The sequence below is a fragment of the Pholis gunnellus genome (genome assembly GCF_910591455.1).
Source record: "Pholis gunnellus genome assembly, chromosome: 11".
Taxonomy (NCBI): domain Eukaryota; kingdom Metazoa; phylum Chordata; class Actinopteri; order Perciformes; family Pholidae; genus Pholis; species Pholis gunnellus.
This window is the reverse complement of record NC_136538.1, coordinates 19,161,756-19,189,696: the sequence shown is the minus strand read 5'-3', so window position 1 is coordinate 19,189,696 and position 27,941 is coordinate 19,161,756. Positions and strand designations below refer to the sequence as shown.

The window sequence follows — 27,941 nt, the reverse complement described above, 5'->3', positions numbered from 1 at the left end:
AACTAACATGGAAGCCCCCATGCGCGCATCTGAACTGTAAAGGCACCGACTGTCACCCCAATACCTTTCTTTGTTTTGTTTTCGTGTTTCTGCCGATATGAGGTATTTACTCCGACTTGGGCACTCGTTTGCACGTCTTCACGTCCGTTTGTGTCACCAGAGTGTTTACAGCAACCACTCACATCCACGAGGACTGGTAGTGGACCTTGGGGAGAAGTAAGTTGACTTTCCCGGCTTCCTGTCTCTTCCAGTAACTGTTAACAAGCAGGGCGTGTTTTTTATTTGTATTTCTTTACTTCTAGCTTATTGTTTCTGTGCACTCTGTCAAAGCGCATGCGTTGCTTATGGATCCTCCTTTTCTCTCATGTTGCTCTTAACCAGACCTAGAACAGACTACTGGGATGTACTGGGGACCAGAACACAGGGTCACACGATGCCCACCTTACTGCATGTAATATATGATTTTAGTTTGTACATTTTTGATGTGTTGTGGTCTTTTTTTCGTAGGAAACTTGAGATCTCTTCAGGGAGGTTTGCTAGATTTGCTGATGGATCTGCTGTAGTACAGGTAAAGAAAAACAATGTCAACAGTTGCATCAAACAGGTGTATGGATTGGCAGCACCTGGACGTTGCTTGACATCCTTTCTGATCCACATTCTTCATAATATGTTTGCATTTTACTTTACACCTCATTGTTGTGGTTTTACCATTTCTTCTACTGTCTAGTATTTATATTTACACCATCAAGTGTCTGTCCCTCCTCTGTTGCTGTATGTTTCACATTCATAAGACCAGTGTACAAATAGCTCATAGTTTAACCAAAAAACACTATTCACCTTTTGTTTGTGATAGTTTGGTTGAACACAAATGTATTTAGGAATATGCACCCTGCACATGAGCACCTATAGAAACGGGTCAGTCAGACATGTAGTCCTTCACTGTTTAAAAAGTAGTGAAGAAGACTTCAGTGTGTTGTCGGGCTAAACCGGCCAGTTCCAGATGTTTGATGCTATATGTGATTTCTTTATATATATATTTTTTTGGTAACCCTTTTCTCTTTTTGAAGCTGGGCGATACCTCTGTGATGGTGACCGCTGTGAGCAAAACCAAGCCTTCTCCATCTCAGTTCATGCCTCTTGTGGTATGTTCTCTAACATTACAGTCAAATTCCCACCATGTCTTTGTTATTAGACTGTGATTGTGTAGTTTTTTTTTGTGCTTGTTCAGTGAAAACTTGTTACATCTGTATGTAATCTAAATGGGTTTGGTTGAAGAATCATCAAGTGGTTAGAGAGTGTTATCCAGCCTGGCTCCATCAGTTTCCTGTGACTCTGTTCACCAGAAGTAGAAACTTGAAAGATGATATTTGTGAATGAATGTCCACTCTGACTGACAGGTGGACTACAGACAGAAAGCAGCTGCTGCAGGTCGAATCCCCACGAACTATTTGAGGCGAGAGATGGGCACCACTGACAACGAGATCCTCACCAGCAGACTCATAGGTGAGTTGATAAGAATGTGTCTCTTGATGTGTATGCCTTTTTAATGTAGCAGGTCTGTGTGATGATGTTGCCTTGAAGGCTTCGACTAAAGCAGACGTTCTACTTTCCTTTCATGTTTCTGTCGCTCAGACCGGGCGATCAGACCGCTGTTCCCTCATGGCTACTTTTACGACACTCAGGTCAGTTCAGTTTTAAGTTAATAGTTTCACTCTCTTTTGCTTTTTGAACTAAGGTGATATTTATGTCCATGCGTGTGTACGTTCATGTCTCCTGAAGGTCGTTTGTAACCTGCTGGCAGTTGACGGCGTCAATGATCCAGATGTGCTGGCCATTAACGCAGGTGAGTTTGATCTCAGCCGTCCCATGTTTCCCACAGAGCAATAGTGTTTTAGATCCTTAGCTTAAACGATATTTTCTTTTGTCAAAGCGTCTGCTGCTCTGGCCCTGTCCGACATCCCCTGGCATGGACCCATAGGTGAGGAACACACAGCAGATTTAGGCCTTTTCACACATTTTACATTTATTGACCTTTTTAATGCCTGTTTTCATTCGTCTTTTCAACTTCAGGTCCTGGAATGTTGTTGTGCATTATTTAAAATCTAGCTTGTGCGTCTTTGTTCAGGTGCCGTGCGCGTGGGCATGGTCGATGGAGAGCTGCTGATCAACCCCACTAGGACAGAGATGACGTCCAGCAGTCTTAACCTCATTGTGTGCGGAGCTCCCAGCAGTCAAGTGGGTAAGATGGCGAATGCTGTAAAAGTCAAAGAGGAGGAAGTCCTCACCTAGGCCTCTATTTATAAGGTGGGCGGTACTACCATAAGTGTAGTGAACCACCTCTTGTGGAGAGGAGGGCAATAAGCCTGCACTTTCTAACGCAGAGCATTCTGCTAAAAGGAAACTCACTAAAACAGCTGACAGTAGCTTAGGCTTAACAACCTCTTTATTTACTGCTCTGGGTCAATAGGATCCTGGAAGTTGGTCCCCTGCCTGCAAGAATCTATTCTAACCTTTTAATGAACAGAGAGTAATATATATCTGTTTGTATATTTAGTTCCCTGAGGTGTCGATGTCATCACCACAGCTATGCAGCTCTGTGTCACAGGTTGTTAAACACCCTTTCAACTCTTTGTTTGATGCGCCTCTCTGTCTGCCAGTGATGATCGAGGCGTCGGCTGAGAACGTGCTGCAGCAGGACTTTTGCCACGCGGTGAAGGTGGGAGTCAAACACACCCAGCAGATCATACTGGCCATCCAGCAGCTGGCGCGAGAACAGAAGGTCACCAAGCGCACGCCGGTCAAGATCTTCTCAGCCCCGACTGACATGGTGGAACATGTTCGGCAGTAAGACCAGTGATGAAACTCAATATCATACCCGAAATGAGACAAATCAAAGGATTTCTTTTAAACTTTTCCCATTCTTCCTCGCAGGTCAGCATCCAAGAGGATCTATGTTGTCTTCACTGATTACACTCACGATAAGGTGAAGTCTCACATCCAGATGTTGTCAGTTTTCTGTTTCTTTAATTGATTTAAAGCAGCTAGAATCGCTGTTTCTCTTCTCTGTGATACGACAATGTCTATGTACCTCTTCATTAGTAACTGTGATAATCTCATCATAATCTTGTTTTAGATTTCAAGAGATGAAGCAATCAACAAAGTCCGAAGAGAAACTGAAGAGGACCTAAAAGGTAGATCATCTTCAGTGTTTGTGTTGCATGGAAAGACTTTCAAGTAAGCTGCTTTTCAAGCATTGTTGCAACCCCCTTCACACAATAGCTTTATAAAGTTTTCTGTGTACTTAATCTGTCTGCTGAAAAATGTCAATTCATGTCCTCCATGTGTAGAAAGGTTCCCTCAGGCTGAGCCCTTTGAAGTCATTGAATCCTTCAACACTGTGAGCAAAGAAGTCTTCCGCAATTTAGCGCTAAATGAGTACAAGAGGTAAGCCCTGCCCGCGGTGACATTACTGTATATTCTCATGACACAGGATGTGCCTTTTGTAACTGTATTGTTTTTTTATTTGACGTGTTGTAGGTGTGATGGGAGGGAGCTGACTGCTTTAAGGGACATTTCCTGCGATGTGGACCTCTTTAAACCGCTGCATGGCTCAGCTCTGTTCCAGAGAGGACAAACACAGGTAGCTACAGAGCAAAGGAAGCTAGATTTGCAAGATACATTTTGTTGAAAGAAGAATACCATTGTGTCCAAATTTGATGGACAAGACGGAGGACTGTTATCTGTTTTCTGCAGCTGAAAGATGAAATACTGTGTTTGATAATGAATGCAATAGCAGGAGGAGGGGGACCAAAAGCTGCTCTAGTCTTTTAACAAAGAAAGCTCAGTCCTCTTCCTTTTTTTTTTTTTATAGGTGCTTAGCAGTGTCACGTTTGATTCCCTGGAATCCAGTGTCAAAGCAGATATTATCACCACAGCTTTGAGGTAAAGTGTAACCGCACACATTCATACTGTTGATATTATCAGGACAGTTCAGATACAGTTGGCTCTTACTTCCTTTATTATCTGTCTTTACCTGAATGTCAGTGCACACAGGGCTTCATCAGTGTGGCAGACTAACCTACCCACACAGACTAACATAAACCATTAAACGTATAAAGTCTATAAAAGACAATATAACCATGGTCTTCCATTCATTTTCTGTCTGCAGCGGCATCAAATCCAAAAATTTCATGCTTCATTATGAGGTGAGTCATATCCTGTTTTCATTTTTAAACTCACTAAGATTATTAGATGTTTGATTCTATATCTTAAAGTGGAGGTGAAATGAAAAATGTCCGTTTAATCCTTTTAGATCACACCCCTGATCATGTTTCGCATATTTAACAATATATGCAAATATGAAATGTTAATAAGATAAATTCAATCATCTTTTCTTCCCGTAAAAACTAAATATGAAGTGTGCTTACTTGAGCTAGCACCGCCCAATTTCAACCAATGACTACGTAAAAGCACAGACGCTAAAGACGCTCTAACTACCGTTTCATTGGGACTTTAAAATCAACTTTGCCTTTTTAATTTCAGTTCCCTCCGTATGCAACCAATGAGACTGGAAGGATGGGAGGCATCAACAGGAGGGAGCTCGGACACGGTTTGTGTTAAAGTTTCTCCTACTTGTATTCAGGGTCTGCTGATCACTCGCTCCCATCAAGAGGCATCTGGACATAGACGTGTTTGTGTACGTATTTGTTCACGTTTGTGTCTTTGTGTATGTATTTGTTCATGTTCAGGGGCCCTGGCTGAGAAAGCGCTGAGACCAGTCATTCCTAAAGACTTCCCTTTCACTATCCGGGTCACTGCTGAGGTGCTGGAGTCAAACGGTGAGTGTGGGGACACAGTTTCTAAAGAGTAAAAGCTCAACAGGAAATGTGTTCACTGTCTGGCAGGATGTCTCAGACAGGATCCTCTTCATCTTCTCTCAGGTTCTTCCTCAATGGCTTCAGCATGTGGAGGCAGCCTCGCTCTAATGGACGCAGGTACTGCATGATAAAACAGACCATTATATCTAGGATTTATATATATATAATCTAAATTATGTTGCATTAAATGTCTATAATTACGTGATATCCAAAATCCGTACTGCAGTAGCATATAATTTTAATTGTGCACTTAATAAATACTCAACACTCTCGATCTGTGTCTCCCAGGTGTTCCCATCTCTTCTGCTGTGGCAGGTGTAGCAGTTGGCCTCATCTCCAAGGCCAACCCGGAGAAACCTGCAGAGATGCAAGACTACAGACTACTCACTGATATTCTGGTACGTACAATGTGTGATTAAGCATTCATAAAAGGAAGAAAGAGTTCAGTTAAGCAGGACATATTCCTTTAAAACATTCTAACTAATGCCCCCACTGAATTATATCGTAGATGGTGAATATGAGCTGATTATTGTTTCCTCACCAGGGAATAGAGGACTACCTTGGAGACATGGACTTCAAATTGGCAGGAACGAACAAGGGCATCACTGCGTTACAGGTACTGTGTCTGATAACGCAAAGCAAGTGTCTTAAAAAACACTTTTTGTTTCACTCAGTGGCTGAAAACGCAATATATTTACCTGAAAAGATATCAAGTTTTTCATAGAAACATTTTACCTGGTTCATTTTTTGAGCTGGGTAAATATAATATCATGCTGTATGAAATATTAAATAAAAGAGCAATGAAGATTTCAAGCTTTAATTTAAGATTTGCTCGTCTTAAATACATAAAGTTTGTTATATTTATTATAACATACAAGGGGGTTATTTGTCCTAATTGAGGGTCTAAGGACAGATTGTAAAGCCCCTAAAGCTGTATAAATATAACTGACTTGACTTGTTGAGCTCTTAATGCGACTTTAACCTTTGTCCTTTGGTTCATATGTGACACTCCAGGCTGACGTGAAGATCCCAGGTTTGCCTCTGAAGGTGGTCATGGAGGCCATCCAGCAGGCCACAGGTGAGCGGTGAAACTGAACATTTAACAGAAAGAAATACGTGTGAACATGTCTTTTGGTGGCTTGATGGACTTTGTTTCAATATTATTATGTTCCAGTGGCCAAGAGGGAGATCTTGGGCATCATGAACAAATGTACAGCAAAACCCAGAGAGACGAGGAAAGATAATGGACCTGTTGTTGGTAAGCTTTGTGTCTGGACATACACTGTGTATGTACACGCATGGACTAGTAACTATGTGTTCGACTAGTTGAGTTAGATAAGTAAAGATGGCAGCTGGAGGTTAGACACAATGAAGACAGAAGGCCAAATCAAGCTGCCGAGTATCGCTTCATAATGTAACATGAATACTGGGCTTCCACAGGAATGCACACCCAACTTTTGGCCCATTTTACTGTGTAAAGGAAACTGATGTGTGCGAGTTTTATTCTGTCTGCAGAAAATGTCCGGGTGCCTGTTTCCAGACGAGCTCGCTTCGTCGGTCCAGGCGGCTACAATCTTCGCAGGTTACAAGCTCAAACAGGTAAGAAGTCATTTAAAATTCATATATGACTGAATCAGAAAACCAACCAGGATCATGATATCTTTGTGAACGAAGTACAGACAATACAGACTGTACATACATTTTTTTTCTTCTTGAGGTGTGACAATAAGTCAGGTGGACGAGGAGACTTTCTCCGTGTTCGCTCCAACACCAGGAGCCATGAATGAAGCCCAAGACTTCATCAGTGAGATCTGCAAAGATGATGTGAGTCTCCACGGCTTTTAGAGGCCTTTTAAACACTGCACATTGTAGAAAAACGTCAGTTAAACCCACAACAAACAGCACTTACTTGTATCACCATATCGCAGTGATCTGAACATGAGGCTGTTTGCACCTGCATGTAAATTCATGGCTCCGCACGCGTGTATGTGCATGAACAAACATGTGCTTTTGTTTTGCAGCAAGAGCAGCAGCTGGAGTTCGGTGCAATCTACACTGCCACCATTATTGAGATAAGGTAAAGCAATATATTGTTGACTGTAAAACAGTATTTACATGTTTAAACATGTTTACCTAGTAGAATTGTATTCATTATAAATGGATATATCAAACCTTTATCATCTAAAGCCTTTTCCTGCTCTGCTTCAGGGACATTGGTGTGATGGTGAAGCTTTATCCCAACATGAGTGCTGTCCTGCTGCACAACTCACAGCTGGACCACAAACGGGTCAGTGGGTTTGTTTGCCTGCGTGTCTGTGTTTGAGAATTAAATCATTACTTAAAGGTAATTTCCCTCTTTTAGATCAAACATCCAAGTGCTTTGGGTTTAGAGGTGGGACAGCAGATACAGGTACGTGTCACTAACTACAGGCTGTGTGGTCAGAAGTAGCCTCCTGTGTTCACGTTCTGGGCTGATTGTCTCTGACTGGACTTCACAGGTCAAGTACTTTGGACGGGACCCAACAGACGGCAGGATGAGAATTTCGCGGAAGGTGCTCCAGTCTCCTGCTGCGACCGTTGTCAAGACGCTGAGTGAGAAACAGAGCATCTCCATGGGTCCGAGCGACGGCCACACGACCAGCGGCGATTTGTGACACACCGACACACCGACTTCTGGCTTTGCCAACAAAGTGGATTTAAACTGAGTCGATTTTTTTGCTACAAAACGTTTCTGTTGAGAAATCGACCAAACCAAGAGCAACAGTACATAGAGAGGTGTCGCCTGCTGTCGTGGGTATGGATGTGATTAAACGGAGCTGGAATAAACCGCCGCCCATCAAGTGCAGCGTCCTGCTGTCATCAGTGGATATGCACCGACTGAAAAGAACACTTGAGCGGGAATTTTGAAGTGTACTCGTTTTACGGTGTCTTGTTTTTCGGATCGGCCCCCTCAGTTATCATTGACAGCATCGAGCAGTATGAGGGTTTTCTTCCAGCAGTTCCTCCCATGTCATCTAGCAGCTTTCACCGTGCAATGTATCAATGGTTTCCTTATTCACATGTGTGATAATACTGCTCTTGTGGTATTGTGAGATTTCCATATTTGGTGTCCGCTGTGGCAGTGCGTCCTCTAAGCTGCATGGACAATGCAAGACATGGACAAAGAAAGCAAAGTGGGTAGAACTCGGTGTACAGTTATATTCCCTTGAGTTTACAGTATATGTGAGTCATCTGCAAACAATTACTGGTTGCTTTGGTTGTGAATTTTAACATTACATTCACAAGTATAGCATGCACACGCAAAGAACCAGACTTCTATGTCGCACAATATTCAGATGCCAACAAAGAAATACACTTAAGTGCCACAAATGAATCTGATGTTTAAGAGTTTCATCCAAGAGAATTGTGAAATGCCCACGTTCTTAAATTCGCTCTTCAGCCAAGCATATGTTGTAAACTGAAAGAAGTATTCTGAATAATTCACAAAACAGTCGCTATCAGTTGGGCAGGGAAGTACAGTACCTTCTGCAGCACGGAGGAATTTCTTTTTTATAGGTTGGAGTACACTTGAGATGCTCAAAATAAACTGGTATTGAAATCATTTGTGTGTCTGTTTGGTTTACTGGTCTGATGGAATGAATGATACGCTTTCTGGTCCAAGATGTTTGGAAATGAATTAACTCACAAATTCACTCACAAAAATATCTGTGAATAATTTTAGCCATTTAAAATAAGATAAGATAAACCTTTATTAGACCCGCAGTGTGGAAATGTACAAGATTACAGCAGCATAGTGGATAGTGCAAACAAGAGACATAGTAAAAAAAATAAGATCAAAACGAGTATTATAAATATGTAATAAAACAGTAAAGAATATTAAGTAAAAGAACCCACAATAACTAAAATAATATATATATTGCACTGTGTATTATTTGTAACGTTCTGTGACATCTGTCTACGTAAAGTCAGGTAACTGCTGCTGCTATGACTTTTGTTGCCTGTAGGGGGGCGCGTTAGACTCCTCGCGCTGCGGTTTCGCCATTGGATGACGTCGCTCGGAGGAGGAGACCCCGCGGCAGTTAGCGCTTGATTGACGTCGAAGAAGAAAAAGAACACAAGATCGGATTACAAGATGGCGGTCTGTGGACGTTAGCAAAGAAGGCCGTTAAGAGTTGTTGTGTTCTCTTGTGAATTTTACTGGTTGATAACAGGGCCCTCCTGTCGAGCTGTTTCACCTCGTGAACGTAATGTGTTTATGAATCAGCTACCGATACATTCCACGGCTATTGTTAAACTTTACGGTAGACGTGCATGTTTTTATATAACATGCGGGTGGAAACAAAGTTAACAGGTCGAGGCTAGGAAACCACCAGACGTGGTGTGAGGTGATTAGCTTGTTAGCTTAGTTAGCTAGCCTGCTAGCTCCGGCTCGGTTAACCATGTCGGACACTCGGCGGCGGGTGAAAGTGTACACGCTGAATGAAGACCGGCAGTGGGACGATCGGGGCACCGGACACGTCTCGTCTACGTTCGTTGAACGTCTGAAGGGAATATCGCTATTAGTTCGAGCAGAATCGGACGGTGAGTTCACAGTTAGCACAGCCGCATTGATGCTACAGTTAGCTTAGCGTTAGCACGCTAACTTCTGGTTGTTCGGACAGAATACAATTGGCCACTATGTGTACTTTGGTTATCTTATTGGGGATTGTTTCGTTGAGTTAGCTCTTTGAAGCCGGTGTTTCCTAACCGTTAGAACAACCCGTATTATCATTGCCGATAGATAAAAGGCTAACATGTACTGAATAGCTGGTGCTAGCAAGCTCGTTAGTATAGCAGGCGATCTCAGTAGCATGGGGGGGCCTTCAAAGTCTTGTCTTAAATGTACAAACTTCTTATTACTCGGGTTAGTAAACCACTATCCACGCAAAGATCATCCCAAAAAATGAATAACACTGGAAAAGGCTAATTTAGCGATAATAATCCCAGCTGCTGTTTTTAACGTAGTAGTTGTGCAACATTGTTTTATTCATCGTTTCACATTGTCTACTTACATGCTCTCTGACTGCCACACAGGTTAATTGACCTCAACCTTCAATACTTGGTCACGTTAGCTATGTGGTGATCTTTGTTGTGAGCATTGCCTCTATAGCTCGGAGATGAAAAAGTTACCCAAGTCTTTGTGTTTTTAGGATCTCTACTATTGGAGTCGAAGATAAGCCCGAATACTGCATATCAGAAACAACAGGTAAGAATAGATAACCTGAGCCCGGATCCGCTACAAAAGACATGCCCGTGCAAACCTCCAGTATTTCCTAAATTAGAGTGTGAAAATGTAATCATTTCAACATTGAGGCCTGTTGCTTGACAAGTGCTGCCACACAGATACAGTGCAGACAATGGTAATCCAATGTCTGGTCCCAGTGTAAACCTGGTCACAATACCAGTGAACTTGTTTTTCACAACAGTCGGTACAACGAGATACATTTGTAACACACATGCCACACCGTTTGAGATGATAGATCTGACTGTAGACAAAGTAACCATTGACCATTTTAAAGGACATCAAAGGCTTGAAAGAGCGTGTGTGTGTGTTGGTAATATGTGATGTCTTGCTCTTCTTGAGGCTTGTTTTGATAATGCGACCTCTGAGTGTGTGTGTGTGTGTGTGTGTGTTTTTGAGAGAGCGCATGCAACTGTGTTTGAGTGTGTCCTGTAAATACGATAAGCATTTCTTTGTATACAGTTTGATGTTTTCTATTTCCTCCTACCAGGACACACTGATTGTCTGGTCGGAAGCAGATAATTATGACCTTGCCCTAAGTTTCCAGGAAAAGGCGGGCTGCGATGAGATATGGGAGAAGATTTGCCAGGTAAAATAAATCCAGTTTTGTGACATTTTTGTTTAGTGGAGGGTACACAAACTATGCTGGTGCTGGTTGGCTGAGTTCTATTGACACTACCGCAAGAGGCAGTGCATTAATACTTCTAGTTTAATTCCTTACTTCATATCTACCAACTATTTATTTCCCAGGTTCAAGGCAAGGACCCGGCCCTGGACATCACCCAGGACCCTATCGATGAGTCGGAAGAGGAGCGCTTCGAGGAGATTCCGGAGACGAGCCACCTGGTGGAGCTCCCGCCTTGTGAGCTAAGCCGACTGGAGGAGATCGCTGACCTGGTTACCTCTGTCCTGTCTTCGCCCATCCGGAGGGAAAAACTGGCCCTGGCCCTGATGAGCGAGGGCTACATCAAGAAACTCCTGGGTCTCTTCAGAGTATGCGAGGACCTGGACAACAGGGAAGGCCTACATCACCTCTATGAGATTGTCCGTGGCGTCTTGTTCCTCAACAAAGCGGCCCTCTTTGAGGTGATGTTCTCTGATGACTGTATCATGGATGTGGTGGGCTGCCTCGAGTATGACCCAGCGCTGGTTCAGCCTAAACGGCACCGGGAATTCTTGACCAAGACGGCTAAGTTTAAGGAGGTGATCCCTATCACGGACTCTGAGCTGCGGCAGAAGATCCACCAAACCTACCGGGTGCAGTACATCCAGGACATCATCCTGCCCACGCCATCTGTTTTTGAGGAGAACTTCCTGTCCACACTCACCTCCTTCATCTTCTTCAACAAGGTGGAGATTGTCAGTATGTTGCAGGTAAGGGTCCAAACCAGGTAACATGTATTTTTCTTTAAGGCACATTTGTCAACAAGCCATTGTCTTTTCTGTACCAGCTTTCATTTGCTGTTGAACAGGTTACAGGTGAACATTTCTGTATCTGCAGTATTTTCCTAAATCTATAATCAGTTGCCACTGACTGAAAATTGTGTAAGCGACAAAAGCTCATGCGTGTGTGCATCGAGTTTTGTCTTGTGACAGTTGAACTATTAAAATATACAATAATAAAAATATTTTTGAAAGGTGTTTGAAAGATCTATTGTACTGCTTGTAAGTGGATTTCTTTATGCGAGTCAGGTGTTAATTGATAATAATTTGTACCACACAATCATATTCATGATGCAAACAGTAATTTACAGTCCAACTATTTCATATTCACGTTTTCTACATCCTATGATTGTATTATAGGGCTCATGAAGCGGCTGTCTGTAAGAATCATGGGTTCCCTCAGTGTTTTTGATTCTAGTTGATGATAAAGTTGAATAAAAAGTGTCCAGGATTAAGTTGTGTATTCCCCTTTCTGTTTATATTTGGATTTTACGCCTTTTTATTTCTTCAGTAGCTTGATTTTTTTTAACCCTTTTTTTTCTTTTCTCCGTGTGCCAAAGGAGGATGAGAAGTTCCTAACGGAGGTCTTCGCACAGCTCACAGATGAAGCCACAGAAGACAGTAAAAGGAGAGAGCTTGTGAGTCAAACAGTTGTTAAATCTCCAGGCCAGATGTTGTGATGCTGTGTTGATGATTCATTGTGATTCATTCTGCTGTCTGCAATGCTGCTTCTTTTGCGAGGGTTAAATATTTACTGCACGGTTATCCGTACTGCTTTAGATGTCAATTACCTCTTTGTCTATTGGCTACAACCGCTTTGGCAACATTATCCATTCAACAGTGCAGACCGTCACTGAGAGTGGAATAGGAAATAATTGATTCCGTTCATGCAGTTGTCCTTTATTCTTTTGAAACGCTTTGTATCTCTGTGTTTGAGACTAAAAATAACTTCTCTCACTGCTCTACACATGAAACACTGCTTGGGAAAAGTATTTTTGTCAATGACCTTTAACCGTTTGCTTTTAATCTGTCTAAACGTCACATCTTTTTTTTTTTTTTCCTGTAAATTTCAGGTGAACTTTGTCAAGGAATTCTGTGCTTTTTCACAAACGTTGCAGCCACAAAACAGGGACGCTTTCTTCAAAACGCTGGCAAATCTCGGCATTTTACCTGCGCTTGAAATAGTCATGGTAGGTTCTGACCGTTGCATGAATTCGTTGCTAATAAAACAGTTCCTCGGTTTCTCACACTCCCATATTTGTATTTTGCCTATGAATAATCTGCGGAAATGTTTTATTGTGTAGAATTCTTTGTTCTGGTCTTCAATCCTATTTCCCTCCTGTGCAGGGGATGGATGACCTGCAGGTGAGGGCAGCAGCTACAGACATCTTCTCTTACCTGGTGGAATTCAGCCCCTCCATGGTCAGAGAGTTCGTCATGCAGGAACCTCAGCAGACAGACGACGTAAGCCCAGTTTCATGTAGCACAGTGTTGATGTACTGCCCTCAAGTGTGATTGATGAAATATTTTATACCGAGTGATGCACAAATATACCTTTTTACAGTATTTCTCTCATACATTTTTTTATTAGCTCTCTGCTGCATACATTTTACATACAATTCATGTGCAAAAATACTTACACATGGCAAAAAGCTTTCCCAAATAAAAGCCTCAATGTGCCCGTAAAGCCTTACAAGCACTTAGTAATCGAGGTGAACTCTAAATATCAAATGGTATTTTTGAATCCTGTGTGATTGTGAACACTTCAAAACGTCGTAAAATAATACGAGGATGGACAAGAGGCCCACAACTGGCAGCTCTACTAGTTTGATAAAACCCTCCTTTTCTTGTTCTTCCACTTCTTCACATAGAAGTGGAGCCTGTATAGTTCAGGGAATCCCTAATCTTTCTTTATAATACATGATCTTCTAGTAGTGTACGGGTTGCATACTGTCGTGCTAAATCTTCGTTGAATTTCTCTTTTAATCATTCTACACCATCAGACCGAATGCGCATCCTTTTAACTGTCTTCTACCGTGTTTTCTTTTGTTTGCAGGATGTTCTGCTGATAAATGTTGTGATCAAGCAGATGATCTGTGACTCTGACCCAGAGTTAGGAGGAGCTGTGCAGCTGATGGGTCTGCTCAGGACGCTCATCGACCCCGAGAACATGCTGGCTTCCACCAATGTACGCAGAACCAACACACACACAGCCGTTTTAATGGTGACTGGCAGTATAACCACGTATTGATGGCCAGGGTCATATTTTACATTATATTTCCCTAAATCATTTTGCCTAAAACATCAACGGCTCTTATTAAATGTTCTTTGTTTCCTTACAGAAAACCGAGAAGACCGAATTTCTGAGTTTCTTCTACAAGTACTGCATGCATGTCCTCACTGCTCCTCTGCTGGCCAACACGGCACATGACAAAAACTCAAAAGGTGAGCCGGGGACAGAGACCGCACATAAGCCGGAGTGTTTCAGACTGTACGGTAAACAGAGGAGTTCACTGATTATTCTGTGTCTCGGCCTTTCAGATCTGCAGGAGGGATCAGCTAAGATCAACCCCGTCTGTCCAGGTGAGTGTTACTCAACGTCAACCATCAGCCCGGCAAAAAGCTTGACTGGGCGCATAGTTACAGTAACATTACATGAATTCTGTTTTAGTCTCGCTTTACTTCCACCTCCACCCTCCACACATGTCCTTCTTCATAATGGCTTAAATGATGAAGTAGCTGTAATGTTGAAGTACTTTCCCTAATATAATTGCATAGTCTACAGCTTTATGTGAATTTGTGGAAATGTTGCGTTGCTCATTTGCTTTGTTTTTTTTCATTGTTTTGTGTAGACAACTTCCAGACAGCCCAGCTGCTGGCCCTAATCCTGGAGCTCCTGACCTTCTGTGTGGAGCACCACACGTATCACATCAAGACCTACATTATGAACAAAGACCTGCTCAGGAGAGTGCTGGTGCTCATGAACTCAAAGCACACCTTCCTGGCTCTTTGTAAGTTCACACACGCACCATTTATTTCCTTCTCAGTTGTCCTACTTTATGAATGAACTTCTTCTAAGTGTACAGTCGTCGGTTAACCGTATCTGAGCTGTGGGTCTGCTTTATACATCTCACTACAATGAACATTCTTGTCTGTTTTTGTCCAAGGTGCCCTGCGTTTCATGCGCAGGATCATTGGTCTGAAGGACGAGTACTACAACCGCTACATCATCAAAGGGAACCTGTTTGAGCCCGTCATCAACGCCCTGCTGGACAACGGCACCCGATACAACCTCCTCAACTCAGCCATCATAGAGCTCTTTGAGTTCATCAAAGTGGTGTGTAGACACGCAACACATGCACCTTAATGAGATGTGTTGGTTGTGTGCACGTAGCACTGAAGGTGGATTGGTTGTGATGTTCCACCGTTTTCTTCTCTCTCCAGGAGGACGTTAAGTCTCTCATAGCTCACATTGTGGATAACTTCTACAAAGCACTTGAATCCATTGAGTATGTCCAGACTTTCAAGGGCCTGAAAGGCCGGTACGAGCAGGAAAAAGACCGGCAGAGTCAGAGACTCAGCAGGTCAGTGGGCCGATGGGACATAAAGGTCAAATCAGAGCAGTGGTTGTCTTAGAGATTTATAAAGACATGAAGGAAGCTCATTCTGATCACCTTTCTCTCTAGATATCGCAGAGACGCACGGTCGATGGACGAGGATGAGGAGTTGTGGTTCAATGACGACGACGACGATGACGACGGGGAGGCCGTGGAGAAGAGCCGAATGGAGGATGACTTCTCTGACAGCTACGGCAAGTACATGGAAGCCAAAAAAGGTGAGCTGCTCCGGTGTTGCTGCACGTACAGTTTCCCCTCCAGATTGCAAACAGTTTGCAGCACCTTTGATATTTACAATCTGTGTGACTGCAGGAGCTGCCAACGGAGCGAATGGTGCCAACAATAACGGGAAAGCTGCCGTGATCCCGCCTGCCTCACCAGCCCTCACTCCAAACAACAGTTCAACTTCCTCCGTCAAAACAGTTGCACTTCCTGCCACACCAGTAGTGAAGGTAATGACAAGCTGCAACAAACAGTAGCACTCAGAAGGACATCGTCTTTGCCTTGCTTGTTGCTTCCTATGTGGCCATTTTTCCTCACTGTGTTGCTCCTCTTCCCGTTTCTCCTCCTAGACGGCTCTGGTCGGTTTGGTGGACTACCCCGACGATGAGGACGAGGAGGATGAAGACGAAGAGGAGGAGGAAGAACAGACTCCGAGGAAGCGGCCCCGTCTGAGCTCTTAAGGCTAATTGTCCTCTGTTTGGTCGTAGTGGACGGACTCTGAGTCCCTCCTCTGGTCGTCTCATTGGTCCTCGGCCTGCCTGTGCCACCTGTCAGTCTCGCTGAGGAGGCGGGCGAAGACGAGCTCCCACCTCACCCAGTCCCTCCCGATCTCTGCTGCTCTTTTCTCCCTCAGTGGAAGGAGACGGAGAAAGAAAGACAAATCAGTCTGTTCCTTCAGCCTGTTGATTTTACCTCTTTTTTTTATAACGGCCTCATCTAGAAGATCCCAAAATCCCCCTTTCTTCCTCCTGAGGGGGGAAACTCATACTCTTTTCAAACTCACCCCTTCCTCTCTTCCACTCTCCTGCTCTCCCGGTTCTGACCTCCCGAAACAACTTCCTCATCCTACGTACCGACCAGAGAGGCTTCGGTGGACGTAACGTTGCCACGGCGGTTCCCCGACTCTGCTCTGATGCTATAGCAACAGTAGCAAGGAAGCTGCGGTACGAAAGCCACGCCCCCCCCCCCGCCCCCCCACAGGAACCCTCACGTGTCCTCATCCCATCCTTCTCGAACCCCAAACCAATGAGCTCCAGAGACAGAGGAAGCCAGAACACAACCAGCCGCTCAGTCAGGCTAGCAGTGCTAGCCGCCATAGTTATAGGAAGCTTGACTGGCTGCAGCAGCGAGGGCCGCCCTGTCACAGAACTGATCACGTTTGTCGAGGGGGGGGGGGGGGGGGTAGAGGGGATCTAGGCGACATAGAAGAATTAAATGAAATGTTGAAGAGACGAGGGAGGTCACAAAAGTACCGGGGCGAAAAAAAAACTCAGCAGTTATGAGACTTAGATCCAGAGGAGCAGGACTCAAACCTACAGAAGCCATGGCGCCAATATGGCCAAGGCACACACACACACACACACACACACACACGGCGTCTCACACACAGGACTGCGTATGCCAGAAATCCTGTATTTCATGACTTTGTTAAAAAGTACTGTACAGATGTTTTTTTTTTCTTTCTTTTTAATCATTTTTCCCTGATCTGATTTTCAAAGGGGAGAGAGAGGATACCTACCTACCTACCTGTGTATTTTTGTTGTTGTTGCACAAAAGGTGGGGGTCCCTGTTCACCCCTTCAGTCCAGTTCATTTGATTCAATGTAAAATGCTGGTTTTAAAAAATAACGTATTAAAACTGCAGTAAAGTCATTTTTGCAGCCAACATTTCGAGGATGTCTGGAGTTCTGTATGTTAGTGGATTGAAGAATTCAGTGGCCTCAATACGATGCACACCTTTTTGTTTTAACTGGGTGACGGACCTGAGCAGTTAGAGTAGATTTAGGGCACTCTTGTTTTCAGAAGGTTTAAGACTCTGCCCCCTTCAGACTAGACTCAGTTACCCACCATGTGTGAGCGCTGTGACGCTGCTAGTGGTGAAACACCAACGGACCAGAATGTTAAACATAAAAACAACTCTCCAGATCAAAAATACGTTGAAGGAAAACAATTTTTTTACATTTTCTTTTTTAAGTTTAATTCATATTCTATGATTGGTTGAGCTGTTTATTCTCCCTAGTTATGAAAAGATGATCTAACCCCTGAGTTGGTGCAGTTTTTCGAGTCAAACCGTTGCTTCAGTGGAGTATTTCTGACGACACACAGGTTTGACGATGTCGGAGGAGACGGTTTGCTGTTGGCTGTAAACATTTCTCGTGTTGTATCGTCTCACCACTAGCACACACAGAGAGGCCGGAGAAGGGATTCAGAACTCAGACGTCTGTCATGAGCCGCCGCGTAGGAGCACGTGTAAAAATATTATTGCCAATAATGTGCTTTTCAGGAGTTCAGTCGTACACGAGCAGCGGATTGTCTGTCAGCGTTGCCCAACAATTTCACTGTTTTTGCCCCTCCCCCCCTCCTCCCCTTAATGAATTTGTACCAAGTGCATTTACTACCACTATCCATTCTTAACATTTGTATGAATTTATTTGATAAGTTTTGAAATTAAATGTGACCCTGACATTGAACTTGTAAATCTGGCTTTTGTTTTAATAATTTACTGATTTGGCAACAGGAGTGACAAATAATCTAATTGTTTCTGAATCATTCCTTTTTGAGTCCAGATGATTGTATTTGATCAAAACGCCCCAAAAGCAAGTTTAGATATTAGAGTGGAATACCATTTGTACACATTTTACTGCAAGGTATCGACATGTTTTTGTACCAGGAAAGTGATTCATGTTGAATGAAAATGTTCTAAATACAAACAAGAACACTTGGTGATGAATCCCTCTCTGCATAACACCAAAGCACTCTATCCAGATTAAAAGGGAGGATCGGTCTGAGACCAGGTACCTAAAAGATGGCTGTAGTTTTCACACACTCACTCACACAGACAGTCTGGGGTCGAGCTTGTTTCTATAAAATGATTTATTAAATGGCGTGAAATACTGCGTTCCTCGTAGAAAGCTGCCGTGGCCCCTTCACGATCACACGAGTGTTCGTCTTTGAGGATGAGCTGCTACAGTGTGATCAGCTGACGCTCACGACAGGACTGTACATGGGTGCTCGCTAATGTTACCCTCACCTGAACGTAGAACTCTTCCACCAGCATTAATCCTTAACTCACTGGTACGTCGAGTTAGTGTTTCACCACATGTGTGACCTTTTATTGCCTGTTTTCTACAGAGAAACGAGCACAGATGTGTTGAAAATCACTCCTTTAGTCCCTGGTTTACTGTGGTGAGCACAGAAACGAGTCGTGAATCAGTGCAGTGTTGCATAATAAACATCGATACTATCAATAGTGAAGCACTGCATTGTCAGATCTTTATCTAGTGAACATGCAGTGAACATTATATTTTTTCAGGCCACTATATAGTCCATACATTCTGCATTTAGAATTTGGACGCAGACTAAATGACAAAGTAAATGTAGTGCTAGCCGTGGCAAATACGGAGCGCTTTGGACACAGGTGTGTCTCGTGATGTGAAGTAAAAGCCATCTGGGTTCTCCACTCGACTCTAGTAACACTGGCTGCATATTGCCTGACTGGTTCTTTGTGTTTTCTCCACCTTCTCAGTCAGACATGCTCGAATACTCGTGTGTGTGTGCTCATACGAGTGGAGACTGCCACATACTGGTACATCCACAAATATAAAAGCAGATGTACCTTCTTCCCGTGTAGACGGCGATGAAAAGAACTCATGTTTTACCCAAAGTGAATGATCTGGCTGAAGGAGGCAGTGTGAAGGAAGCCGTGTGTGATTAACGGAGTAAACAGACGAGATATAATTTGGAATATTGCAGTTATTTCTTGATCACTTCCTCTTTCAGCTTGTCAGCCAGATGTTTTCTCTTCTGTAGCTTCTTCTTCTCCTCAGCAGATATCTCCTGCAAGAAGAATCGGACAGAAATAATAATCACCGCCAGTGGCTTAAGACAAAGTGTTGAGGGAATGAAAAGGCAGTGGGGAATACAACCAGGTATACATGATTAGCTATAGAACTAATCAAAAGCAGCTGCTATTGGAAATATGGCTATGCAACACATGTATTATCAGTGTTTATAACGCTTTACAGCTCTAAAGAGGATGTGTTGATGAATTAAAATGCTAGCTTTCAGTACAAGTAGCTGGTCAGTGGGTGCGATTTCCCGATCCAGCATGTACGTAAATGAGACCTTATTCTCTTCACTTCGTGGAGTAAAAGACTGCGGTCTCTGTTCCTTTTCTGTTCTCGGGGGGGGGGGGGGCTGTGACAGAGCACGACAGAGACAGTTGATGGATCACCTTCTGTTTGGAGGAGTTAGCGGAGTGTTGTGCTGGAGGAAGAGGAGCAGGAGGAAGAAGAAGAGGAGGAGGAGGGGTGGTACAGGCCCCATTCCTCTGGGACTGCCCCACCGCCTCCTGACAAGCCAGGTCAGGTCAGAAACAGGCAGAAAGAAACCAAGAGCAACCAGCCGATAAATAAGTCGACGGGATGGTTGTGAAGAAAAAGAAAGAAAAATCAGGAGGAAAAACGCGGGTTAAAGAAAATCAGGTGAAATCAAGAATGTGGTTTTGGACGTAAAAGATAAAAGAAATGTGACCAAACTGAAAAGAATGTAAAAAGTCTAAATGATAAAACCCTGTCACAACTTCTTATCGTGATTACTGAGAGACACAACTCAAAGCCAGCGTTACCCTGAAATGATCTGGAGTCTGTATTTACAACTTCTCTAAATAACTCTAATCGGACAATATGAGGAAATAAACAGTTAATTACACCGAACATCATCAGCCATGTTGTGCTGTCAGACCTTTTTGTGAAGGGAGAGCTTTAAAGGGAGACACAGGAAGAGGCTGGACTTACTGGGACGGGTGTGGGCGTCTCCTCTGGCGGGGTCACCTGCTTGGTTTTCTGCTGCTCTTTTTTCAGCGCGTGCAGTTTGTCTCGCTGTTGACGCAGATATGCCGCCCTCTGCTGGAGCTGCTCCTGCTGAGACGCTGTTAACTCCTGCGGAGGGAAGAGGAGAAGGAGGTGAAACGGGAGGAGAACACAAACCATTTGTGCCCATTTAACTGTGTTCCAGCTATTTTAAATTGCTAAAAATTAAGGAATTTGGGATATCGGGGCACTAATGAGCAAAAAGACAAACAAGTATGTTTATCACAGTTTTAGGTTAAATCATTCTGGTGCCACTTTACATTGTGTTTTCAGGAAGCTCTGAGTTGTACTGGATATGTTTGTTATGCACTGAAGTGATCTCAGCTGTTAAAACTCCCAGATTCTGGTATTTTTCGAGCACCAGAGTCCCTTCAGAAAACCTCTAATTTTATTGCAAAAGGGTCTGACAGTCTTCAGACCTGGTTCTGCTTCTCCCAGGGAATTTGATATCCTAATAACAACAACTTCACACAACTGTGCTAACAGAAGCAAGAGGACAGACTCACAGTATATGGCTTGGAGAAGCCAGCCTCCCTGTGCGCCTCCTCCAGACACGCCTCGGCTGCAGTCTGGCTGCTGCTGCTCTGCTCCTTGGTGCCGGGACCGAGGCTGACGGGGGCTTCACCGGACTTTACTGGAGCTCTCACTGCTGGAAGGACTCTGGACTCCACCCCATTACTGCCACAATCTGCACACACGCACACACACACACACACACACACACACACACACACACACACACACACACACACACACACACACACACGTTTTAAATGAGTTTGATAACTCGCAGCGTTCTCAGGTTGGTTGTGAAAGGAAAAGAAAACCAGTAAACAAGCTAAATGAGCTTGAATAAGACAAAGTGACGAGCAGTTCAGAGTTGGTGGAGAAGAGTTTGAAGCTCTTCTGAAATACCTGGTGTGGGTTTAGACGTGGAGCTGCGTTTAGCTGCACTTTTCGTAACTCCTCCCACTGGGGCATCCGTCTTGCTCTCTTCTTTGGTGACAGATTTGCCGTTGACCTGGAGGAAGGGACCCGCACACGTTAAAGGGAGTTATTTTTCCTCTTACCTGTAGTGAGTTGCAAAGTTTTGGAGGTATCAGCCGTGGGATGCTCAAAGCACCAAAAAATACACTTGAAATAAACTCAACAGCAATGTCTCTTTCCAGAAATCCTGACCCAGTTCCTCATGATAAGCTGAAGACCTTGATGCGAGCAGTGAGGTCTTTTTTTTTAAATGTAGTCTTTTTTCTCCAAAACAAGGCAACTCAAAACCAAAAACATCTAGATCGATAAATAGCACTACAGGTAAAAGGAAACATGCATTTGGGATTTGGGGATGAGCTGTCCCTTTAACACATGTTGTACAGATGACACACAAACACTGCATCAAAATCAGCCCACTACTGCGACATGCTAATGCTGCTACTACCACATGTAGTCCTCAGATTGTAGACTTGTAAGCACTAGTGTGTGTTACTGTAAACATTGCTGGATTCTGGAAAAACACAAGCCACATTTTCCAATTGACCCGATGCTAGTACCTCACCAAACTGGTCAGGGAAGATCCCGACCGGTGAAAGACTCAGGATGTGCATTTACATGGCCTCTAAATATCTAAAGACAATGTTCAATCGTGTGTAAAGTGCAAGAAACACTTCCCCAGTCTCCCTGCAGTCAGCAAATATTTGAATACTACACAAGCGACCTCAGTTACAGGATTTAAAACTACAAAGATTCTACATGACCTAACTACTACGCATGCTATGAAACAGAAGAATACTACCTGCCCTCAGGATGCACTGATACTTCTGAATATTATACCAATATTTGTGTACCATGCAGTACATTTTGGTATCAGAGAAAAATCCAAAACCCAATTCACATACATTGAGTTTTACATGTACCTACACTTTTAAAATGGTATTAATGCATCCTTAGACGGGGCAGTAAACTGTGTTGTATTTATCATCAGGTCATTGATTACAATGGTTCCGTTACCAGATTAAATTCAGTGGCAGGGTTTCCGTTCACTAGTGGGACGTGGTGACCATTACTGCGGCTGCTGTCACCGTTCCCCTCAGCTATGGTCTTGTGGAATGAATTGGAGACAGTGTCACGTTATAAAAAGGCGAGATCGGGCTTTAAGGGGGAAAAAAAGTATGTTGGCAGTAACCATTAAGCATTAGTGTCAGGTACTGCACGTCTGAAATAAGTCCAACAACGGTAACACAGAGATGCTGCTGGTGTTACAGGTCTTACTGGGCTCATGGTGCTCTTGATGCCTTACCTTGGCAGCGCTGCTTTGTTGGCTGGCAGCAGTGGAGGTGTTCTGGGCTTCACTGTTATCTGCTATTGGCTTATCAGAGCAGCTGCTGGAAGTGGAGCCAACCTCTTCACCTAAAAGCAGCCTCCTGGACATTTCCTCATCGTACTCCTCTTTTGACTTTCTGGGGGGGAAAAAAAGAAATAATACATTTGAATTTGTCTGATTTTTCTCTGTGCATAAATTAGCCCAAGCAGAAGTAATTGCTTTTGCCTGAACTGGTCCTGATACCGAGCATTCAAGAGCACCCGTGGACTGTTTGAAGAGCGTGTTTAGCAGCCCAGGTGTGATAAGAGCGAGGCTAATCTACAGCTAAGCAGGTTCTATTGTACATTTAACCTTTGGCAGATGGAACAAAGCTAGAATAACTCAGCAACGTCATGTGATAACCACAATATGCCCTCCCCTGCTCCCAGGCATCACCAGCACGCCACACACAGATCCTTTAATTTGATTTATTTAACAACTTAATTTGAATTAGAGGAGACTTCCGCAAAGCGTTTACCACTAGGTGTGCAGATAGAGAGAGATGTAAAAGAGCGAGAAAAGGATAGTCGACAAAACTGTTCAAAATCAGCAATATCTTTTTAAGGTTGAAAAAGATATTGCAGAATGTGTCTAAAACAGTTTGTTTAACAAAACTGAATGAATGACAGTGGAGTTGAAGTCATTCCAGCTGTGACTGTGCGTCGTCAGAAACCCTGTGAGGATTTTATAGCATCCAAAAATGACTGATGGCTGAGATACTGATAGCACAGCAAGACATTTGGACTGTCAATCAAGTCTAAAACTGCAACTATTGAAATGATACTGTAAACCACAACATAGTGAGCATAAGTCAGTCCGCCAGATGTGAGACTGCTGTACAGCTGAGAAACATGGTTTCTATAAACCATGTTGTTTATTTTGCCAAATCCATCACAGGAAACATTTAGCTGCATTAACGACTTCATGGTATGTTGTCATTGAAAGGCAATGCAGTTGCAATTCCTTCATGTTGCATTCAAGTGCTTATGGTGAAGTCAGTTGCAGAAAGGCGTTGTATTGGCAGTCTATAATGCCAGAAAACAAAAAAGTTGATAAGCAGCCAAAGTATCCTGGTGAGACAAAGGAGATAAAAATACTATTTCTCTCAGTTGCTTGTTTAGTGTCAATCCCTCCAATCTACATTAGCTGGACTCTAAGGAGCTTAACCGCGGTCCCGTTAGACTCGGTGTGTTCTACTTGGCACGGCTGCCCCGGGCAAAATCCCATTAGAGAGCCGGGGCCGGAGCTCCTAGACACCTGGACACATAAGGGCAACGGACGCATAGAGAACATGTGGAAATATCAGAGGAAAAAACTTATTTTTGAGCTTTTTTGTCAGAATTAAGAGAGTAAAAAGCCACATGAGGATATGATATGAGCAATCATATGATCTCATCATTGCAACCCATAACATCACAACTCCAGAGTTCAGGGATCATAACATGTCTTTGATTCTATTGCATCTATCGTTCATGCACCCATCGTGTGTGTGTGTGTGTGTGTGTGAGAGGGAGAGAAAGATAGCGAGAGAGTGACACAGAGAGTAGAAGAGAGAGGGGGAAGAGGTGACTTACTTGAGAACTTCCTGCAGGATTTTCATCTCTTGATCCTGCAGCTCTGTCATCACGTCCACACCATCAGTCAGACACTCTGGGAGGGCCCCTACACACAGAGCAGGCGTATCACTTGCAGCTATATCAGAAGTGATTTCCTGTTTGTGTGTGTGTGTGTGTGTGTGTGTGTGTGTGTGTGTGTGTGTGTGTGTGTGTGTGTGTTATAGTCCAGCCTACCGTTCCTTTCTTTAATGACTCTGAGGGCTTGAAGCTGCAGCTCCATGTTCTTCTGGACCATCAGGGAGCGAAATATCTGGAAGTCGTCTGTGGCCAGAACTGTCTGGAACACCGACTGAACGACAAAAACAACAACCACATATAAGAGCATGAAAGGTCACTGTGCCCACAGGGCAATGATGAATGAGTGGCGTTACGACCAGGTAGAGAGACGCGTCGGTGACTGATATACTCAACACACTCAATCTGTAAGTAAAGACACATTTATTCAAATATTCAAACTTGTCCAGAAGAACCTTCTTGCATAGCTGCACTGTTTTGTCAACATTACCGAGGTCTAAGAATGTTTCACGGAACAAAAAGGAAGGTATTGATTGAGATCGTCAGGGTTCCTAGAAGGATGTTCTTGCTCTGTTAGTCCTCTGTTGTTCAGGACAGGATGTACAAGTACGTCCAGTGTGTACACTCAACTCCAAGTCCCGACACAAATTAAGCTTGCTGTTTGCAAACAGAGTGCTACTTATGCCTTATCTGTCACATTAGCTTCCTACCTGTATTCAAAGGTCTGGCCCCCTATCTAGGCTAATGCTTGGAAAATCTTCCTGACCAACCAAGATCAGTGTTCTTAGCTCAAGTGGGTCATCAGGTTTTCAGTCTATGCTCAGCATCTCTCTGCAATATTTCCCTTCTCCCTTTGTCAGTCTCTCCTACTGTTTCTGCCTGAAGCCCAGACCTACAGTACATCCTGTGTCTCTGAGTAACTTAATCACAGAATAGATACAGTCCGCTACAGTAGGTAAGTCTAAAAAAGGTAGCAAAACTACCTGCAAAACTGTCTCAGATAAAGGTAGAATAAAGGAACTTATCATCATTAGTCAGTGATTCTGAGTCTGGGCCTTATTCTTTAGCTTTTTTTTTTTAACTAATTAAGGTAAATTGTGTTCTGCTAATTTTACTATCCAGGACACAAAGGGGAAGCAAGCAATCTCTCATATAAAAGAGCCCAAAAAAGCAAGAAAAATGCAACACGACACAAAATAAGGCCTTCGTACTACTGTTTGTGTGACTGCATGATCCTGATTGAAGTCTCAAACTGAAGCAGAAGACAAAACTGTTAATCTTTCTTTGAGGAGAATTTGACCTGCTTTGTAGACATTAACTATTTATCTCAATGGTAATTAATGAGATCCATGTCTGCTGAGGACTGCGGCGAAATCCGGATCTGCGTCCCTGCAAATCAGACACATCCACTTCACACCTGCTGATCAGTGCAAAGGAAAATCTAACAATAGGCTGTAACATTTTAAACTGTAACTAATATTATAGAGTCAACAGGCGCCGTGGGAGTCAACATTTGAATACATGTTAAAAGGGCCAAACAGGAGTGTGCCAAGTCAAGTCTTTGGTACAGTTATGAAAACATGAGAGATTCCTGATGTCAGGCAAAGAATTAATAAAAGAATTGCTTGGAACTGACAGATCTAAATTTGGGATAAATATGTCACAAATAGGGCCGTCAACATCCAAAGAAAATCCAATGCAACAAACACTCTGACTAATTGATTTCTTATCAATTGATTTAATCAACAAATCTGTAAAACTGAGTTTCTCCACAAACAATCACAATTTCGCTGATTCATCAGTAAAACACACATCTGCCTTGAAGGAGGAGATTAGCTATGTTTGGCACCATCTACAAAAGCAGCATAACTGGGGCTATGTATGTAAGCAAATCCCAATCCCAGAGATCCAGGGTTAATGTGCAGGCCGGCAGTGGTGTGCCAGCAGGGAGCTTAAGGTACCTGCAGTGTTTTGGACTTGGCAAACGGAGAGGTGCATGCATCCAGAAACTGCTGCTCGTCGATGCCAACCTCCTGCATGTAATTCCCCAGCAGCTTCTCCACCTACACAAAGCAAAGCAGCTTACATCAGTGCAGTTTGATGAGTCAATAACGTGAAACCCACTAATGAGTCATGTTTATGGGACAGTTGGACCAAATACTATACTCACCAACTTCTTATACTGCTGGTGGATCTCTGTGTATGACAACTTGTTTTCATCTTCGTCATCAAAAACTAAGAAATAACACATTAGTTATTAGTTAGTAATTCAACATGTATACTTTGCCCCATAGGAGACATGTGGCAACACTTGTTTTGGAGCTTAAATCACACACATTAAGGTAATGTGCGTGACCCTTTTGGTAGCTGAGGTCTGTAAGGTACCTTTACTGACTTATGACTTGATACATGGTGTCGACTTGCTTTCTGTGTCCTTTGTGGCTTCACACATCGAGGACAATGTGAAAAACTCGCAAAAAAGGACGCGTATTACGGTAAAAAAAAAAAGCGAGCAAAAACAACGCAGTCGCAAGTTAGCGTTAGCTTAGCCACCGCGCTAACGGTGCACATCTTTACTGTAAAGCCAGATAACCCGTTTAAATATATATATATAAACTGTTTTTACCTGTGCATTTGTTCTCCATAAAGTCCGTGACGGGAATGACCCATTCGGGACTCCCCAGGTAGCCAACGATGCTCTCTACGACCCACTCACTGTCATCCTCAGCCATGTTGGCTGCTGCTGCTGAGTAACAACAACAACACCAGCACCAGCAGCACCACCGCTACACCACGAATATAACGTTACTCCACCCAAACCGATGGACAAAGACATCTAGTTGATTGTCCCCATTTGATCGTCACAGCGGCGGGTTTCTTTGCTCCTCTCTTGACGGGACGGGACGGGTTCTCCGGGGAGAGAAAAAAAGCGCACTCATGAATTCGCAAGCCCGGGATGGTGACGCCTAATCGGTTGCTAAAGTAACCGTTACGTCATTCCGACGCTGCACGAGCTCATGCTCGAGCCCAGACGAGTAGCGGCCACGGTTAGTGGTCAATAGCAGTGGTAAGTACTAAGAAAGTACTCATACCATACTGGACAAATACTGAATCTACTTAAACGTAATACTTAGAATTATGGATGTTGCATTGAAAATGTTAAAGTGTTAAAGTATGTCAGCATAATTATGAAAATGCACTCAAATGTATTAAAAGCAAGTAAGCATGCAGAAAAATGGCCCTTGTGACTGTTATACTATTATATACTGTATTATATGATTAGATTAGTGGGTTAGGACTCATGAGAGGTGTTACCAAGAGATGTATTTCATCCAGGATGGTTTAATATACCTCATGATCTCTAACATCTCTATTACTTCTGATGTGGTTTTTATGGATGAAGGCCAAAGAGAAACTTTAATCCGAGATGTGTGTGTGTGTGTGTGTTTTTGACCTGTACATGGATTACGTTTTTTATCTGATAATACTAATCATAATCTAATCAAGTCATAGATAATGCAGATTAGGCTGCTTATTCTCTTATTTGGCAGCACTGAGGATGAGTCACACTTGGCATTCTTACCAAAATAAATAAAATATTAAAAGTGCAATACGTCTCAGCTGTAAAATGTTGCCTCTCTGTGTAT

The 27,941-nt window shown here is 43.3% G+C and overlaps 3 protein-coding genes across 4 annotated transcripts; 2 read left to right on the top strand and 1 right to left on the bottom strand.

Annotated features, from left to right (window-relative positions):
- Positions 1-28: 28 nt before the first annotated feature.
- On the top strand, positions 29-8,478 carry pnpt1 (polyribonucleotide nucleotidyltransferase 1). The gene is made up of 28 exons (XM_079168330.1): positions 29-216; positions 508-568; positions 1,068-1,142; positions 1,398-1,503; positions 1,633-1,682; positions 1,780-1,843; positions 1,931-1,978; positions 2,126-2,239; positions 2,658-2,844; positions 2,932-2,983; positions 3,134-3,191; positions 3,348-3,444; positions 3,538-3,640; positions 3,872-3,942; positions 4,169-4,205; positions 4,543-4,609; positions 4,749-4,838; positions 4,941-4,994; positions 5,166-5,275; positions 5,422-5,493; positions 5,892-5,955; positions 6,052-6,135; positions 6,393-6,476; positions 6,595-6,701; positions 6,899-6,954; positions 7,086-7,164; positions 7,240-7,287; positions 7,376-8,478. The coding sequence occupies exons 1-28, from the start codon at positions 98-100 to the stop codon at positions 7,529-7,531; spliced, it is 2,313 nt and encodes a 770-aa protein (XP_079024456.1). The 5' UTR covers positions 29-97; the 3' UTR covers positions 7,532-8,478.
- Positions 8,479-9,013: 535 nt separating this feature from the next.
- Positions 9,014-18,035, top strand: ppp4r3b (protein phosphatase 4, regulatory subunit 3B). 2 transcript variants are annotated; one of them, XM_079169315.1, is made up of 16 exons: positions 9,014-9,458; positions 10,067-10,122; positions 10,649-10,747; positions 10,909-11,532; positions 12,162-12,239; positions 12,675-12,791; positions 12,949-13,065; positions 13,658-13,789; positions 13,944-14,046; positions 14,143-14,184; positions 14,454-14,612; positions 14,769-14,938; positions 15,046-15,185; positions 15,288-15,436; positions 15,531-15,670; positions 15,791-18,035. In XM_079169315.1, exons 1-16 carry the CDS (start codon positions 9,317-9,319, stop codon positions 15,899-15,901), a joined length of 2,379 nt encoding a protein of 792 aa, XP_079025441.1. In that variant the 5' UTR covers positions 9,014-9,316; the 3' UTR covers positions 15,902-18,035. The 2 variants fall into 2 exon arrangements, with proteins under 2 accessions (XP_079025441.1, XP_079025440.1); XM_079169314.1 differs by having other exon boundaries at positions 13,944-14,184.
- Positions 18,036-18,303: 268 nt separating this feature from the next.
- Positions 18,304-27,228, bottom strand: cfap36 (cilia and flagella associated protein 36). Its single transcript, XM_079168592.1, has 10 exons — positions 26,921-27,228; positions 26,465-26,529; positions 26,256-26,357; positions 24,454-24,568; positions 24,238-24,325; positions 22,601-22,760; positions 21,226-21,331; positions 20,817-20,998; positions 20,236-20,379; positions 18,304-19,276 (listed from the first exon to the last, which is right to left on the bottom strand). The coding sequence occupies exons 1-10, from the start codon at positions 27,024-27,026 to the stop codon at positions 19,193-19,195; spliced, it is 1,152 nt and encodes a 383-aa protein (XP_079024718.1). The 5' UTR covers positions 27,027-27,228; the 3' UTR covers positions 18,304-19,192.
- Positions 27,229-27,941: the final 713 nt, after the last annotated feature.